Source organism: Carassius carassius, chromosome 43 (genome assembly GCF_963082965.1).
Source record: "Carassius carassius chromosome 43, fCarCar2.1, whole genome shotgun sequence".
Lineage (NCBI taxonomy): Eukaryota > Metazoa > Chordata > Actinopteri > Cypriniformes > Cyprinidae > Carassius > Carassius carassius.
The window spans coordinates 20,896,666-20,913,588 of record NC_081797.1 but is presented as its reverse complement, the minus strand read 5'-3'; the positions used below and the strand labels follow the sequence as shown (position 1 = coordinate 20,913,588).

Sequence of the window (16,923 nt, the reverse complement as noted above, 5' to 3'; positions counted from 1 at the left end):
AAGTCTATGCAGGGATTGATTTGACACACAAGGGTATATTTTCCCCGATGATTAGCAAAAGAAGATATTGCTTGTGGTGTTGATGAGATCCTGTAGCCAGACCCCAAAAGACAGCAGGATCCATAAACCCACTTGCGCAGAATTGTTTTTTTCTGTGTTTACAGTAGTGTATAGTTTGTTTTATTTTTGATTTAACTTAATTTACTGTACTGTAAAATATACTACTGTAATGTAATGATTTTGAAATCAGTATTTCATTCTTTAGTTGTTGTGAAAACATGCCCTCTGTGGAACTGAATGATAACATTGAAAACAAAAGATGCAAGTGGGTATCATTTTGTCATCAGAGTGACATTTTGACAAAGGATTGTTAGGTTTTGACAGCAGAGATTAAATTTGACAGATGTGAATGGTTTATTTCCCAGTGTCTTATTTGGTTGTGTGTAGAGTTTTGACACAATGAGCTAAGTTTAACAAAACGTGTGTAAGGAATAGGCAAAAACTGTATTGCAATGCCTTCACATAAAATACTTATATAATATATTAGACCATATAAAACCTGAATCATTTTGCTGTTCTTACACAAAGTTCAAATAAAATATACTTTATGTAAGAGTAAAATTAAAGTGAGTTAAAAAAAAATACACTAAAACTTCACTTAAAATATGCTTGTGTTATATGACTTAAAAGCTTAAGTATGGGCACTTTACCCTTGATTTTTTGTTAAATTAATATTTTTTTGCCACAATTGCAGTAATGTTTTTCGAGAACATCCGTGCATTGAAAAAGTACGGAGCCCCGCACGTCATCTGTAGGAGAAAAAAATAAATCCGTGGCGATAGTTTTGCAATCCGTCCCCTCAGTTTATAAACCATACTCACAAATAAACTATTCCCTCGGTTTAACAAATCGTGTCTCGAATTTCCAATCCGTTGTGACGACTGGGTGAAGGAGAAGCTGGAAACAAGTGCGAGTATGAACAAAGTTTTAATGAGAGACAATAACCAAACAAACTGGAACACAAACAACGCTGGGAAGAAGATACAGTCCGAGATGGAGGAAGGAGGTGATGAATCCAGATGGCGGTGGTGAGTTGGCAGCAGGAGAGGGTGGCAAAGGAACTGCGGGGAAGCGAGCCGAAGGTAAGTCGTGATGCTTGTGGTGGTTGCGAAGAGTGGACGAGGTTCCGGGGGAAGACACGGACATCCAAAACGCAGAACACAACAGAAAGCAAAGCACGGTTAACAACTTGAAACAACGCTCTCACAAACACAATACGAAAGACAAGCCATTATATAGAGAGGGTAATGAGTGAGAGCTGCTGCTGATGACAATTAACGGAGATACCAACAAACTAATCATTGCTGACGCGTAGCAAACTACGGGAGCCACAACGTGTCTGGCTTCATATCGTTTATTTTACATTAATCAACAATAGGATAAGACACCGCCTGTGTTTTATAGCCTAAAAGAAACGCTAAAAAGAAGAAGAAAAAGGTAAAAAGCAATACAAAACAAATAATATGCCAGTTATGTTGTCATTCCTTTTCTCTCTAACTGAATGCAATGTTATTTTTGGCCTAAATATTTAATGATAACATTAACAGTGAAGCATGCATGTAACTCTGGCAGGTTGGGTGGGTGGTGTTGGGCTTAGTATAATAAAATCACAAAAATAAGTCTTCATGTTAAGAAAGAATAGTACAAACATTTCCAAAACTGTCAAAGGTTATTTAAAAATAAATCATTCATGAATAATTTTATGACAAACATTTTTACTGTCTTACGTGTACTCATTTATTTAGCCTATCAATTAATATTATAAAAATAACTTTATTTTTATTTTTATTTTTATCATTATTATATATTATTATACAGGTTATGCATAAGAAGATTTTATCCAAAACGACTTACAAAAGAGGAACAAATTACTCCAGAGTCAGTCACAATGCCAGGTTTATTGTACAACAATAATCAAGTGCTATTATAAGATTATCACAAATTGAACAAGATTTTAATGCACATCTTTCTTATAAAATCTTTGTATTCCACCTCTTACTACACTTGATAGAGAGTTACTTAAGACACTTTGCTCTTGACCTATTCCACATAATAATATTCTATAAAACTGTATGTTAACACGTAGGAGCTTGCTGCATGAATCTGTGAGTACAGTTTACAAATACAGTTTACAGTTTACTCCAAAACCTTAATTGTGTGTTCTGTTGTGATCTTGCTGGTGTATTTGGGATCATTGTTCTGTTGTATAACCCACGTGCACTTGAGCTTGAGGTCACAAATTGACGGGCGGACATTCTCCTTCAGGATTTTCTGATATAGCGCAGAATTCTTGGTTCCGTCATTTATGGCAAGTCGTCCAGTCCCTGAATCTGCCATCACACTACCACCACCATTTTTGACTGTTGGTGTCAAGCACATTCACGTCGAAAATTCCTCACTGTTAAACAGCAAATGTCTGTGTAATTAGTTAGTCTATGATATAAATAATCGTTCCCCTGTCCAAGTACTGACCAGACCTGACCATTCTTAGCTTCCAAAATCGGACATGCTCAGGGTGGTGTGGCAATAAGCTTTTTTCTTAATACTACTACAAAAAAAAAAAAAAACGGTTAGAGGGAGGCACTTCTGTACTACAGCAGAATAATATATTTGATGCCCTTCAAACTTCTATCTCTTTATTTATTATTTTTTTTCATTTTTACCCATAACTCAGCATTGACAAAACTGTATGTTGAATGCAAGTTAGAATATTAATTGAAAAATAAATTTTATAATAATACTAATAATAACAAGGTGAAATGTGGAGATTGTAGATAGTTTTAGTGTAAAGTAGCTAATTAAACAGTACAGTAAGCAGGAGGAATCAAGATGTATGGTAAAATGTGTTGTGAAGGTGCTTAAGAAATGTTTTCCAGAGCACCTGTGGCCACACTTGGATTTTCTGGCACTTTGCTCACTTCGTTGAGCGCTTCTATTTAAAGGGATCATATGATGCTTTTTTAAAGTTAATTATTTTGTGTATTTGGTGTAACAGAATATGTTGATATGCTTTACTGTTTAATTTTTTTTTTTTCAAATACAGTAGATTTACTGTAGGTCCTCCATGCCCTGCCTCTCTCAAATGTGTCGTTTTCTACAAAGTCCCTTCTTCTGACAAGCGCAGTCTGCTCTGATTGGCCAGCTTACCCAGTGCATTGTGATTGGCCAAACACGGCAAGCAGTTATTGGAAATATATAATGTCCCTTTCCATAATCGCAAGATTCATCTTTCAAAATAAATGTAAAGACAGTTAATAATGTCCTTATTTTTTCCATCAGTTCAAGATGAAAGAGGAACAGAGTCTCGTGACAGACACAGTGATGAAGCTCGTATGTGTTTTCAGTACACAATTAACAGACGGTTAAGACAGCTGACTCCACTGTGTGACCATCTCTCTCACACACCCGTATTTGAACATTCAATAGCAAATACTTAAACTAATAACAAAACATACTTACAAATGCTGATTCAGAAGCGTCAGATTGTTTTAGCAAAGTCAGAATTACCTCACGAAACGGTCGTCCATAAAATCCTTTGCTGTTCTGTTGTAAGTAATCTTAAAGATTCTTAAATGCATCTACTTTCAGAAGGCCAAATAAAGTGGTTCTCTTACGAGAGCTCTCTCGTACTGCGTCTTAGCTAAGACGCTACGGGAAAAGTCTCTTTTCACGAAATACTGAAGCAAAAAATTATCCTTAATTTTGTATTTTTGTAAAGCGCATTTGCAGCAGTACACAGCCATAGGCGAGACGGCTCGTTCGCTCATTGGCTTGTTCTGCGGCAACTGCACAGCCTATCGAGCGCAGGCTGATGCAACATCAGACCAATAAGGGCGCTTCGCGCCCTTCTTGCCACTTCCCGCCGAAACGGGTGTGGCCCAACCTATAAAAGGAGCTCGAAAAGGCTGAATCACCTGATTTTTCATCTCTTCAGCGAAGCTCACGCATCGCTGGATCACGGAGGAAGCAAGCGCCGTCTGAGAAGCATATCAGTGGGACGAGCCATTCTGAAGCTGCTGGCCTCGCCGCCTTCCACTGCCGTTCCTGCTGCGCTGTCCGGCGCCTATATCCTTTGTATCCTTACATCTTTATATCCTGTGTGTGTTCGCCCTGCGACGCACACTCACAAAAAGAGCTGCGTCTTTTTAAAGATGCCCTCGTGCAGAGCCCCGCTCAGCGAAGGAGATCGTCACGTCATCTGCGTCTCCTGCCTGGGTGAGGACCATGCAGCGCTCGCGCTCGCTGACGGCGGATGCCCTCATTGCGAGCTAATGCCTATGGTGACTCTGAGGACTCGCCGGGCGTTCTTCTCGAAGCCTGCATCATCCGCTGCGCCGTAAGAAGCGCCGCTCGCAGCGCCGCTCGCAGCGTCTACCAGAACCGCCTCCAGCTCTGCCGAGCTCGCCGGTTCCCTCCGCTTCGCCGGCCTCCCCTGCATCGCTTCCCGATGGTCAGCGTCCGCTGTCTGCCGACGCGTCATCTGAGGAAGTGGATCTCAGGCCCGCGTCGGAGGAAGAGGACACCTGCTCTCTGCTTGCTTCGGGCAGTGAGGGTTGGGCGAGCTCCGTGGATCTCGCGCCCTCTGCTCAGAGGCCCAGCAGACAGGCGGATATCGATAAGGAGCTGATGCGAGTGCTCGCGCTGGCCGCGGCGAGCCTCAGCCTCGAGTGGTCTGCACCAGCGCCCCCTTCTCGTTCCCGGCTGGATGGTAGCTTTCTCCCGGATGAGCGTTTTTCTCCAAGCTCAAAGCACGCCCCCTTTCTACCTGAGCTTCACGAAGAAGTGGCGAAAGCTTGGAATGCTCCATTTTCGGCGAGAGTCCGTTCATCTGTTTCACCAGCATTCTCCACACTGGACGGTGCAAAAAACAGAGGCTACCTGTCACTTCCGCCGGTGGAACAGGCTATAGCAGCGCACCTTTGCCCGCCCTCTGCTGGACCGCGGACTAAGGCGGCGTTGCCATCCAAAGCCTGCCGCATGACGTTATCGCTGCTCGCACGGATCTTCTCTGCTGCTGGGCAGGCTGCGTCTGCGCCGAAGCGCTCCGGTTCTGCAACTAGCCGCTCTAGACCGGCCCCACAGAGCTCTCAGTCACGCCCACCGCCTCCAGCTGCGTCATCGCGACAGCGTCAGCAACGCAGCTCGGGACCCCGTTCTCGCTCTTCAAGCCGGCGCCCCGCACCGCGGGAGCCGCGGCAGAGGATTGCGGTGAAGCCAGAAGCCACGAAAACGTCCTAGCACTGCTAGGAAAGCGCCGGTGTACGAGTTCCGCTGCGGCCGAGCTCTCACCCAAGCGCGCCGCTGTTGCAGTTCCAAGAATTGTGACTGCCTCAGCGTCTTCTGCAATGCGCAAGCCTGCACGAGTGCCCGCTTGCCTGCACACAAAAGCCGTTATCACGGCTACCCAGATGTTTCACGAAAAGAGTGTTATTCCTGGTGTTCCGGCCATGGCCGATGGTGCTATAAATGTAGCGACGATGCCCACTCCTCAGTGCCCATCTCCACATGTAAGCACAGCCCTGCACACAGAGCCCGCGCCCATAAAAGCGACTCAGGTCGATCGCGCGCACTGCATAGTAAACGTGCCCACCCCTCAGTGCCCACAATTACTATGTCACACGCGTCATGTGGTTTCTGTAAGAACGAAACCTGTGCACGTTCGTCCGGCCACGGCCAATGGTGCTATAAATGTAGTGACGATGCCCACTCCTCAGTGCCCATCTCCACATGTAAGCACAGCCCTGCACACAGGGCTCGCGCACATAAGATCGACACGATAGCGCGCCGCATAGTAAACGTGCCCACGCCCCAGTGCCCACATACACTATGTCACATACGGCGCGTGGCTTCTGTAAAAACGAGGCCCGTGCACGTATGCTCTGCACAGGCAGACAGCGAGTTGAAAGTGGTAAATGTGCACACATGCAGCCCACGGTTACTCGCAGACATCACGAGTCCCACGGGACCCGCTCAGCCCTCCCCCAGTCGGTTAAGCACCGGGACGGGGTCGAGGAGGAGCGATCTGCCTGCTGTGATCAGCGCGCTCCCCGCCTCAGATGCGCAGCACACTCGAGCGCCGCCGTTGCCCAGTCAACAGAGCGCGCTTCGCATCCAGCCCTTAGCCATTCATGCAGATGCATGGTCAGCACTTCCAGGGGTTTCGGATTGGGTGCTAGGCATTATAAAGAGAGGCTACTCGCTACAGTTTTGTTGACGCCCTCCGCGCTTTTTAGCGCGCGTCAAAACAACGGTCAAAGCAGAAGTAGCACACATACTTCGCGCCAAGATATCAAAACTGTTGAGCAAAGGGGTTGTAGAGCCTGTGTCTCGAGCTCAAAGCGAATGGGGGGCTGTACAGCAGATACTTTCTGGTGCCCAAGAGAGACGGGGGTCTCAGGCCCATACTGGATCTAAGAAAGCTGAACAAGGCATTGATGAAACGCAGTTTCAAAATGCTTACGACCAGGAAGCTCCTCACGCAGGTTCGCAGAGGGGACTGGTTCATGTCAATAGATCTGAAGGACGCGTATTTTCAAATACAGATAACGTCAAATCACAGGCGATATTTGAGATTCGCCTTCGAGGGCCAGGCATACCAGTTTACAGTCCTGCCGTTCGGCTTGTCCGTGGCTCCTCGTACGTTTACGAGGTGCATGGATGCAGCGCTCGCTCCTCTCAGACTCAGAGGCATGCGAGTGCTGAATTATTTGGACGACTGGCTGGTTCTGGCTCAATCACGAGCGGAGCTCGTGGAGCACAGGGCCGTTTTACTCGATCACCTCGAGAAGCTCGGTCTCAGTGTCAATTGGGCGATGAGTTCGCTGAACCCCAGTCAGACGATTCTGTTTTTGGGGATAGTTCTGAACTCATGTTCCATTCAGCGTGCAGCGAGTTCTTTTCGCTGCGGCGCGACCGTGTCGCTCAAGCACTGTCAGAAGATGTTGGGCCTCATGGCCTCAGCATCTCCGGCTCTGCAGCTGGGCCTGCTCCGCATGCGCCCCCTGCAGCTCTGGCTGAAGGTGCGGGTGCCTCGCAGAGTGTGGGTGTCTGAACGTGCGTTCGCTGAGGGCAGTGCATGTGCCTGGGCTACAGAATCTGGGTCCAGACAGGCTGTCCAGAGGCAATGTTCCTACAGGCGAATGGTCTCTACACCCGCAAACAGTCCGGCTGTTGTGGGAGAGATTTGGCAGGGCGGAGGTGGACCTCTTCGCGTCCCACGAAAATGCTCACTGCCCCGCGTTCTTTTGCAAGAACGAAAGCGCGCTGTCACGGAAATGGCCGTTCTGCCCGCTTTATGCTTTCCCTCCCGTCTCTGTCCTTCCGCAGGTGATAGAACGGGTGAGAGAAACGAGATGTTCAATACTGCTTGTAGCACCTCTTTGGAAGAACCAACCATGGTTCCCAGATTTGATGTAGTTAGCAGATGTCGCCCCGTGGCCAGTACCGTTGAGGAGGGACCTCCTCTTGCAGGCCAGGGGTTCGATTTGGCACCCTCAACCGGAGTTGTGGTCCCTCCATGTGTGGGCGCTCAATGGTTACCCGCTGATCTCGCAGTGGGAGTGCTAAATACCATCACTCAGGCTAGAGCTCCGTCGACACGACGTCTGTATGCCTCGAAGTGGTCGGTGTTCTCCAGCTGGTGCACAGCTCGAGGATGTTCACCCCTTAGTTGTGAGGTGACGGAGGTTCTCTCCTTGCTACAGGAGCTGTTGGATAAGGGCAGAGCCCCATCCACGCTCAAAGTTTATGTGGCGGCCATCGCAGCGTTTTCTGAAACAGCGCTCGGTCAGTCAATAGGAAGGAATGATTTGGTCATCCGGTTCCTTAGAGGAGCTATGAGGCTGAATCCTCCCAGACCTCCGTCAGTCCCTATGTGGGACCTCGCGGCGGTTTTGGAGGCCATGAAGGGTCCCCCTTTTGAGCCTATCCAATCAGTTAGCCTTCAGCATCTGTCGTTCAAGACAGTATTCTTGTTGGCTCTCGCTTCAGTGAAGCGTGTGGGTGATCTGCACGCGCTCTCGGTGAGCCAGTCATGCTTGGACTTTGGGCCTAATGACTCAAAGGTCATACTCAAACCTAGGCACGGTTATGTGCCGAAATCCCTCAACACGCCGTTTCGGGCTCAGGTTATTGCCCTGTCTGCCCTGCCGGTGTCAGGAGAGGATAGAGCCTCGAGTCTTCTTTGCCCTGTCAGGGTTTTAAGAGCTTATGTGTCTCGCTCTGCTGCCTTTCGGCAGACGGAGCAGCTGTTTGTCTCGTTCGGTGGACGTTCCAAGGGAATGGCTGTTTCGAGACAGACTCTATCCAGATGGATAGTTGACGCCATAGCGTTAGCTTACGCTTCCAGGGGCCTTCAGTGCCCGCTGGGCGTCAGAGCACACTCCACAAGGGGCGTCGCCTCGTCGTGGGTGTGGTCTACTGGGATCTCGTTGCAGGATATATGTATGGCGGCAGGTTGGGCCTCGCCGTCTACATTTATCAGGTTCTATAACCTGGAGGTTCCCGCCTTGCAAGCAAGGCTGCTGTCGGTATAGTCGAATCAGGGCCCTGAGGGGAATTCTGATTCGTGAGCGTTATGCGCTGCCGACTGTTATATGGGCAGTATTGCGTAAGACCCGCATTGCCACATTGGTCAGGCCTTGCCTCGGCTGTGTGATGTCATATTGTCGCATCTACGGATGTTGCTAGATATGGGACGGAGGGCTTCCCCCCTTCCTGTCCTGGACTCAGGTGTCTGTGCACTGTAAATCCTGGGCGTTGCTTCAGGTTTATTGGTGTGTGATCCCTGCGCACACAGCGTTTTACATTGGGTTCCCGTAGCGTCTTAGATAAGACGCAGTACGAGAGAGCTCTCGTAAGAGAACGTACTCGGTTACTAAACGTAACCTCGGTTTTCTCTAGAAGAGCGAACGAGTACTGCGTTCTCTGCCGTGCATACGATTCACTCTGGTTCGCTTCGGCGATGAAATAAATCAGGTGAGTCAGCCTTTTCGAGCTCCTTTTATAGGTTGGGCCACACCCGTTTCGGCGGGAAGTGGCAAGAAGGGCGCGAAGCCCTTTATATATATATACAGTACAGACCAAAAGTTTGGAAACATTACTATTTTTAATGTTATTGAAAGAAGTTTCTTCTGCTCATCAAGGCTGCATTTATTTGATCAAAAATACAGAAAAAAATGTAATATTGTGATATATTATTACAATTTAAAATAATTGTTTTTTAATTTATTTATACTTTAAATTATCATTTATTTCTGTGATGCAAAGCTGAAATTTTAGGATCATTATCACATGATCCTTTAGAAATCATTCTAATATGATGATTCATCATCAAAGTTGGAAACAGTTCTGCTGCTTAATATTTTTTCAGAACATGTGATACTGTTTTAGGATACTTTGATGAATAAAAAGTAAAAAAAAAAAAAAAAAGAAGCTATGTTTTTAAAATATAAATATTTTGTAATAACAATATACACTACTGGTCAGTCTTTTTTTTCTTCTTTTTTTTTTAAACAAAATCAATACTTTTATTCAACAAGGATGTGTTAAATTGATAAAAAGTGATAGTAAAGAAAATATATTATTAGAATTTTTATTTTTATTTTGAATAAATGCAGATCTTTTTAACCTTTTATTCATCAAATATATTAGACAGCAGAACTGTTTCCAACACTCATAATAAATCAGAATATTAGAATGATTTCTAAATGATCATGTGATAGACTGGATGTTACATGTCTGGAGTAATGTTGCTGAAAATTCAGCTTTGCATCACAGGAATAAATTAATTATTATTTTTAAGTATATTCTCTCTCTCTCTCTCTCTCTCTCTCTCTCTCTATATATATATATATATATATATATATAGAGAGAGAGAGAGAGAGAGAGTTCAAGAGTTCAAGAATTGTTTAAGGACCGGTACAACAAATTACAAAGGCAGAATAATACATAACGTGATACACATAATTGTCAGGATTATTGACTGTCTGTGTTGTGTTTTTGCTCCCCATGTGCTCCGTGACCTAGTTTGCCCATATGGCTAATTGTTGATTGCTCCCAGGTGTGTCTCGTCAGGTCTAGCTCATTATCCTATGCATTTAAGTCCCATTTTGTGAGTTTCATATTTGTCGGGTCTCGAACTTCTCCATGTAGGCTAATACTGTACATGTCTACAGCCAGCTTTATGTTCCTCTAAATGTGATCATTAAAGACTGTTATTTGTGAGTATTACTAATCTCCTAGTTCCTTAAAGTAGTGCAACCGTGTCAAAAGAACTGACCAAAACCGTTTGATCTGATTATTCCTTCCGGTTTTGTTTCTGTTTTTTCCACCCAGTGTTTTTTTTTTTCCCTCTGTTGTGCCCCATGGATCCCCTCGTCAGTCCCGAATACCTCCTCCTGCTGGAGCAGGGGGGCCGTTCTCTCAATGACCACACAAGACTGTTCCTGATGTTAGCTAACACCAACAGCTACCCGGATGATGAGCTCTGTGCATTCTATGATGCTAGTTTGAACACTGCGTGCAGAGTGCCGTCATCTGAAGATGGTCTTTGAGAGGGCTTCATTGCTTTCGTGGAGTGGACTCTGGCGAGAAATAGATCACCTTTCACCATCTGTCCCGAAGATGATCTCGCCTGATCCACTCTGGACCCAGATCCCAGGCCACCATTTCCGTGCAGTGCCTCAGCCCGAGACTACTGCTGATGGAGACCTAGAGCCCCCTGCGTGCGACGTGCCATCGGCAAACAGAGCGACGGAGCTGAGGATCGCTGCGGTGCCGGAGCCCATGACGTCAGTCCAGATGCGAGAGCCGGCTACATGATGATTTACAAGCGGTGCTTGTAAACCTGAAATCCCATTGTTTGTGTGTGCACAGCTATTCATAGCATTTATAAAAATAATAAATGGCATATATAATATGGCAATAAAGTGAGGCACATGACTCTCCTGTTTTTATTTTCTCTCACATACACAACATATGCCTGCTCTTCAGAAACGTGTCAGGATTTAAAAGCCATTAGTCATGACCAGTAGCAAAAGTAATCAATTTTTGTCTGGAGAGTTATATTAGTTTTGAAGACACTTTTGATTAACATCAGGATGTTTCTCATGTTGACTAATGATGTTTTATTAAAGGTCCCATTCTTCGTGATCCCATGTTTCAACTTCAACTTTAGTTAGTGTGTAATGTTGTTGTTAGAGTATAAATAATATCTGTAAAATTCTAAAGCTCAAAGTTCAATGCCAAGCGAAATATTTTATTTAACAGAATTCGCCTACATCGAACGACCAGTTTGGACTACATCCCTCTACTTCCTGCAGTAATGACGTCACTAGAACAGTTTTTTGACTAACCTCCACCCACAGGAATACACCAAAAAGGGGGCGTGGTCTTGTTGCGCTCCGACGGAGAAGAAGGAAGAGTTGCGTTTGTGTTTGTCGCCATGTCGTTGAAACTGTTATTTTCATCTCGGAGTCCAATCATCTTTGTTTGGGCTTCCCAGGGACGCTGTACTTCGAGATCAATGGTTACAATTTATGTTTAACTCAGTACCCGAAAATTATAATCCACATGTAAAACTATGTTCAGCACATTTTGCTGAGGACAGCTTCCTCAATCTCAATAATTATAATGCCGGATTCACACAGAGATTATTCTTGAAAGATTGAGCAGTTCCCTCTTTGTCTGGAGAAGGTATTGTTTATGCACCACAACCGCTAAGTGTATTTTATTATTTAAGTTGGTGCGTTTAACGGATTCTGTAACTTAAAGGGTTAGTTCACCCAGATAGCAAATTTATATCATTAATAACTTACCCTCATGTTGTTTCAAACCCGTAAAACCTCCGTTTATCTTTGGAACACAGTTTAAGATATTTTAGATTTAGTCCGAGAGCTCTCAGTCCCTCCATTGAAGCTGTGTGTACGGTATACTGTCCATGTCCAGAAAGGTAAGAAAAACATCATCAAAGTAGTCCATGTGACATCAGAGGGTCAGTTAGAATTTTTTGAAGCATCGAAAATACATTTTGGTCCAAAAATAGCAAAAACGACGACTTTATTCAGCATTGTCTTCTCTTCCGTGTCTGTTGTGAGAGAGAGTTCAAAACAAAGCAGTCTGGATATCCGGTTCGCGAACGAATCATTCAGTTCACCAAATCGAACTGAATCGTTTTAAACAGTTCGCATCTCTAATACGCATTAATCCACAAATGACGTAAGCTGTTAACTTTTTTTTTAATGTGGCTGACGCTCCCTCTGAGTTCAAACAAACCAATATCCCAGAGTAATTCATTTACTCAAACAGTACACTGACTGAACTGCTGTAATGAGAGAACTGAAAATAAACACCGAGCCGAGCCAGATAACGAACAAACGACTGACTCGTTCACGAGTTGTTGAGATGAGTGCAATATTTCCAAAAGAAAACAATAATAAATATAAAAAATAAAATACATTACAATTGGAATCTCTCTCTTTCTCGCCAGCTTCTCTGTACTCTCGCTGTATGTGTCTGTCTAGTTCACCTGTAAACACGCACCGGCCTCCGTTAACCACAGACTTCTGTTTTGAGCGTATTTTGTTCAATATGCTTTGTGTTTTGCAGATTTCAGTATAAATAAAACACTGGTGTATTAGGGTTTAATGTTTTTACATTATTTGTACACTTATTGTTATCCTGTATATGTAGGGTTTAATGTAATTATTTAATAATTTAAAGATACTGTACACTGTGTAACTTTCTAAATATCTGTACAATATACAGACTCATCTGATACATAAGATTTGGATTCAAACAGATAAAAAGTCAATAAAGGCTGAGGAGTTTCTACTTTTACCTAGTTTGATTCGACTGCAGTAGTTATTGAGGTTGAACTTGTCTCCAGTTTTATGAATGAAGGAGACGCGGCCCTGATTCCAGATGTTGTTACATACAGTTACATTGAGAATTATATTAGAAAAGTTTGAGAATGGCCAGTTTGAATTATTTATCATTGTACTTTAATAACTTATTTAATTCAGACAGAAACATGAGCAGTATTATGGGCTCAATGATAATTAATTTCTTGTGTGAATCCTCATTTGTAAGTGGAATTTCTCCCTCACTGTCTGACAGCTCAGATTTACTACATTACACCAGAAAAGATATACAAAGATCATCATTGCCCTCCACACCTGGATAAAAGAGATGTGTGTAATGTTTGTGGACTATAATTCAGTCTTGGATTTCTGATATTTATGTATTCACAAAGGTTTTTACTTGTTATTATTTGTTTTGTTACTTTAAGTTCTATCAGATCTTTATTATTTTGCTCTGGGTTTTTCTCATTGCTTGTCTTGATTGTTGTCTTGATTGTCTGCTGGTTCTCTCTGACTGGCTGTTAAACTGGCTCTGAGTCAGTGTTCCTCAAGTGACAGATCTGTGCCTCATTGTGTCCTGTCTGGCCCTCACCACCATCTGCTGTTCTTCTACAGACTGTTATCTGAGGCTGGCTCCAGCGGTCATCTGTCCTGTCTTTGTTGGACTGTTTCACAGCTCACCCACCCTCTTGTGCCCTGTGCCCCCACAGATCCTGACAGATAGTTCTTCCTTTTGTTGACCTAGACACACAATACAAAGAAATACTTGGCTAAACTTTACAATGATCACAGAATGAATGCCCTAATGGTTAGAGATTTGGACTCGTAATCCAAAGGTTGCGGGTTCAAGTCTCGTACAGGCAGGAATTGTAGGTGGTGGGAGTAAATGTACAGCACTGAGGTGCCCTTGAGCAAGGCACAGAACTCACAACTGCTCCCCGTGCACCGCAGCAAAATATTGCTGCCCACTGCTCTGGGTGTGTGTTCACACCTAGTGTGTGTGTGTGTGTGTGTGTGTGTGCGTGTGTGTGTGCACTTTGTATGGGATAAATGCAGAGCACTAATTCCGAGTATGGGTCGGAATTAACATACTTGACATTTTTTTCACTATATATATGCCTATTAAATAAGTATAATAAGTGAATAAATATTGTATAAAATCTCTCAAATTCTTGCTATAAACTATTTGTTGTTTTGTGATCTTCTCATCATCAGCTGCAGTGTCTCTCAGCTGTATCAGTGCAGTCACTGTGACTCTGACTGACGGAGGTTTTTGTATGACTCTTTATCACTGTGTGAACACCCAGCCACTGGGACAGTGTGCACTCATACAGTAATAATCTCCTGTATCTTCAGTCTGGACTCCACTGATGGTCAGAGTGAAATCACTGCCAGATCCACTGCCACTGAATCTAGAAGGAGTTTCAGTGTAACGGCTTGTTGCATAATATATGATTAGTTTAGGAGCTTCTCCAGGTTTCTGCAAGTACCAGTGTAAGTAACTACCAACATACACTGAACTGCTGGTTTTACAGTTAATTCTGACGTCTTTTCCTTGAGCTGCTGTTATTACTGATGGACTCTGAGTTACAGTATACTGTCCTCTACACTCTGAAAGAACAATAATAATATTTAGACAAATGTGAAAATAATGTACATTTCAAATATTAAATAATTAATAATAATTATCACATTTTATCACACAAACCTTGAGCAAACAGTGTTAGAGTCCAGATGAGGATGATGATGTTGTTCATTGTTGTTGTTGTGTCTTGTGTGATGATGAAGATTGTGTTCTGTTCTGCTCTCAGTCATGAAGTGTTAAACTCACAGCTCTATAAACACTCTCAGAGCTCCAGGGGTGTGTCTATGTTACCCCCCCCCCATGTTTTTAGTAAATGTCTATCTGCATCTGGCAGTGGCGGATCCTCACATGTGTAGGCAGCTGCTTAGGGACACTTTTTTTCCTCTTCTTTATAGTTAATTTTAGGCTGCTTTTATAACGTGATCTTAATGACAAATGTCGAGAGTGCATAATGTTATGTGATCCATGTAATGCAATTTTCTGAATTGGCTCTGCTCTCACTCAGACGTGTGTACGCTCAAACGTTGTCCTCGCATCTTTTTTTTCTAATTCAGGTAAAGAGAAGGCTTTTCTCAAATGGAAGCAAGCTGATTATAATCAAAATTGTTCTGATTACTGAGGAGTCAAGAAACCTGTAAATACAATTAAAAGATGAATATGAGAAAAAACTAAAGAATGTCACCTTTTATTATTGGGTGATTCAACACAAAGATGTTTCACCAGCTAAGAAGATCAGCACTTATAGAGTTTCATCTCCTTATCTGATGTGAGCATAAGTATTGGAACAGTTGCCTCACAGATCTTTCTAAGTGTTCAGCTGTGTCCTGTTACATTAATTATTCAGATATTAAAAGAAGGGAATGTGTCTTATCAGTTAAATCCATTGCTTCTGCATTCTAAGTCTTGCATTCGATGATGACAGACACAAACCAGGATGAAGACGAGGAAGCCGACTCTCAAAGAAAAGCAAGCAATTTGGATGCTAAAGGAAAAGAGGAAGTCGATTAGAACTATAGCAAAAACAAAGAACATGAGAAATCAAGAGTTTGGAAACTAACAGTGACAACAGCAACCAACAACGACCTGATCGGCTGAGAAAAACAACAGTAGTTGATGGCAGACAAATCATAATATCTGTTAAAATGAACTCCAAAATACATGTCTGTAAAATCACCAACAACCTCCAGACAGCTGGGGTGATGCCCGGTCAATCTACAGTCCACAGGAGAATTCGACACAGAATTTGACTCTAATTAGCACCAAAAATAGAAAGGCAAGATTCTACACAAATGTGAGCCAGTAGAGTTTTGGATCTGAGTTGATGGACCGATGAGACAGAGATTAACCTTTATCTAAGTGATTGGAAAGCAAAAGTGTGGAGAAAAAAGGAAACTGCAAATGATCCTAAGCATACAAGCTTGGTGGAGGTTGTGTCATGTCATGGGCATGCATGGCTGTGTCTGGAACAGGACCTCTTCAGTTTAATGATGACTTAATGTATGATGGCAGTAGCAGAATGAATTTGGAAGGGTGCAAATTCATCTTGGCTACCAATATTCAAGAAAATGCCACCAAATTCATTAGAAAGCACCTCATATTCGATCAGGACAATGACCCAAAACACCCTGCCAGTTCAGTCAAGGACTTTATCAGGGCAAAGAAATGTAAAGTCTTAGATTGCCCAAATCAATCTCCAGATTTAAATCCGATTGAACATTAATTTCACCAGCTGAAGAGGAGACTAAAGTCAGAAACTCCCCAGTTGGAATTGGCTGCATTAAAGGCTGGAGAAAAGCATTTCAAAGCATAAGTCCAAGAGTCTGGTGATGTCTATGGGTTGCAGACTCAATGCTCTGATTGCATGCAAGGGATCTGCAACGAAATATTAGCTTTAATCTTTTACATCTGGGTTAAATTCAACTGTTACAATACTTATGCTCACATCAAATAGTGGGATGAACTCTAAAAGTGCTGTCCTTTTTATTTGGTAAAACATGTGTCGAAAGGCCTAATAATAAAATGTGACATTCTGTAGTTTTGTTGCATATTCATCTTTTAATCATATTTGCAAATGTCTTGATTACACAGCAGAGAAAGCAATTTTCTCTTTACTCTTCCAAAACTTATGGAGGGCACTGCACATGATGTGTCTCTATTTCAAAGAAGTATTTTATCGTCCTACTTGAGACTCAAATGCAGGAGAACAGCTTCATCATCTCCAGCAGGGGCAGGACTAGGATTAAGATCCATTGCCTTACACTCTTTTTATGGTTTGTAAAAGCCTATCCTGACTGTAACATGGTCATTGACATCATCCTGGTGCATGCCTCCTAAGTCTCGTGTGTCCTACACTCAAAAAAATGAAATGTGGCTGGTGTTGGTCCAAATAATATTACTATTTATTTAAATGAAATAATT

At 43.3% G+C, this 16,923-nt stretch overlaps 1 protein-coding gene and 1 gene segment (V, D, J or C); one reads left to right on the top strand and one right to left on the bottom strand.

Annotated features, from left to right (window-relative positions):
- The window catches only part of LOC132125468 (uncharacterized), a 1,183,551-nt gene that overhangs the window by 653,791 nt on the left and 512,837 nt on the right, over positions 1-16,923 (top strand). The gene's annotated exons all lie outside the window — the stretch shown is intronic.
- LOC132125483 (immunoglobulin kappa variable 1-39-like) lies at positions 14,208-14,799 on the bottom strand. The segment is given in 2 exon segments: positions 14,208-14,531; positions 14,629-14,799. Coding segments are annotated over 2 exon segments (372 nt in total).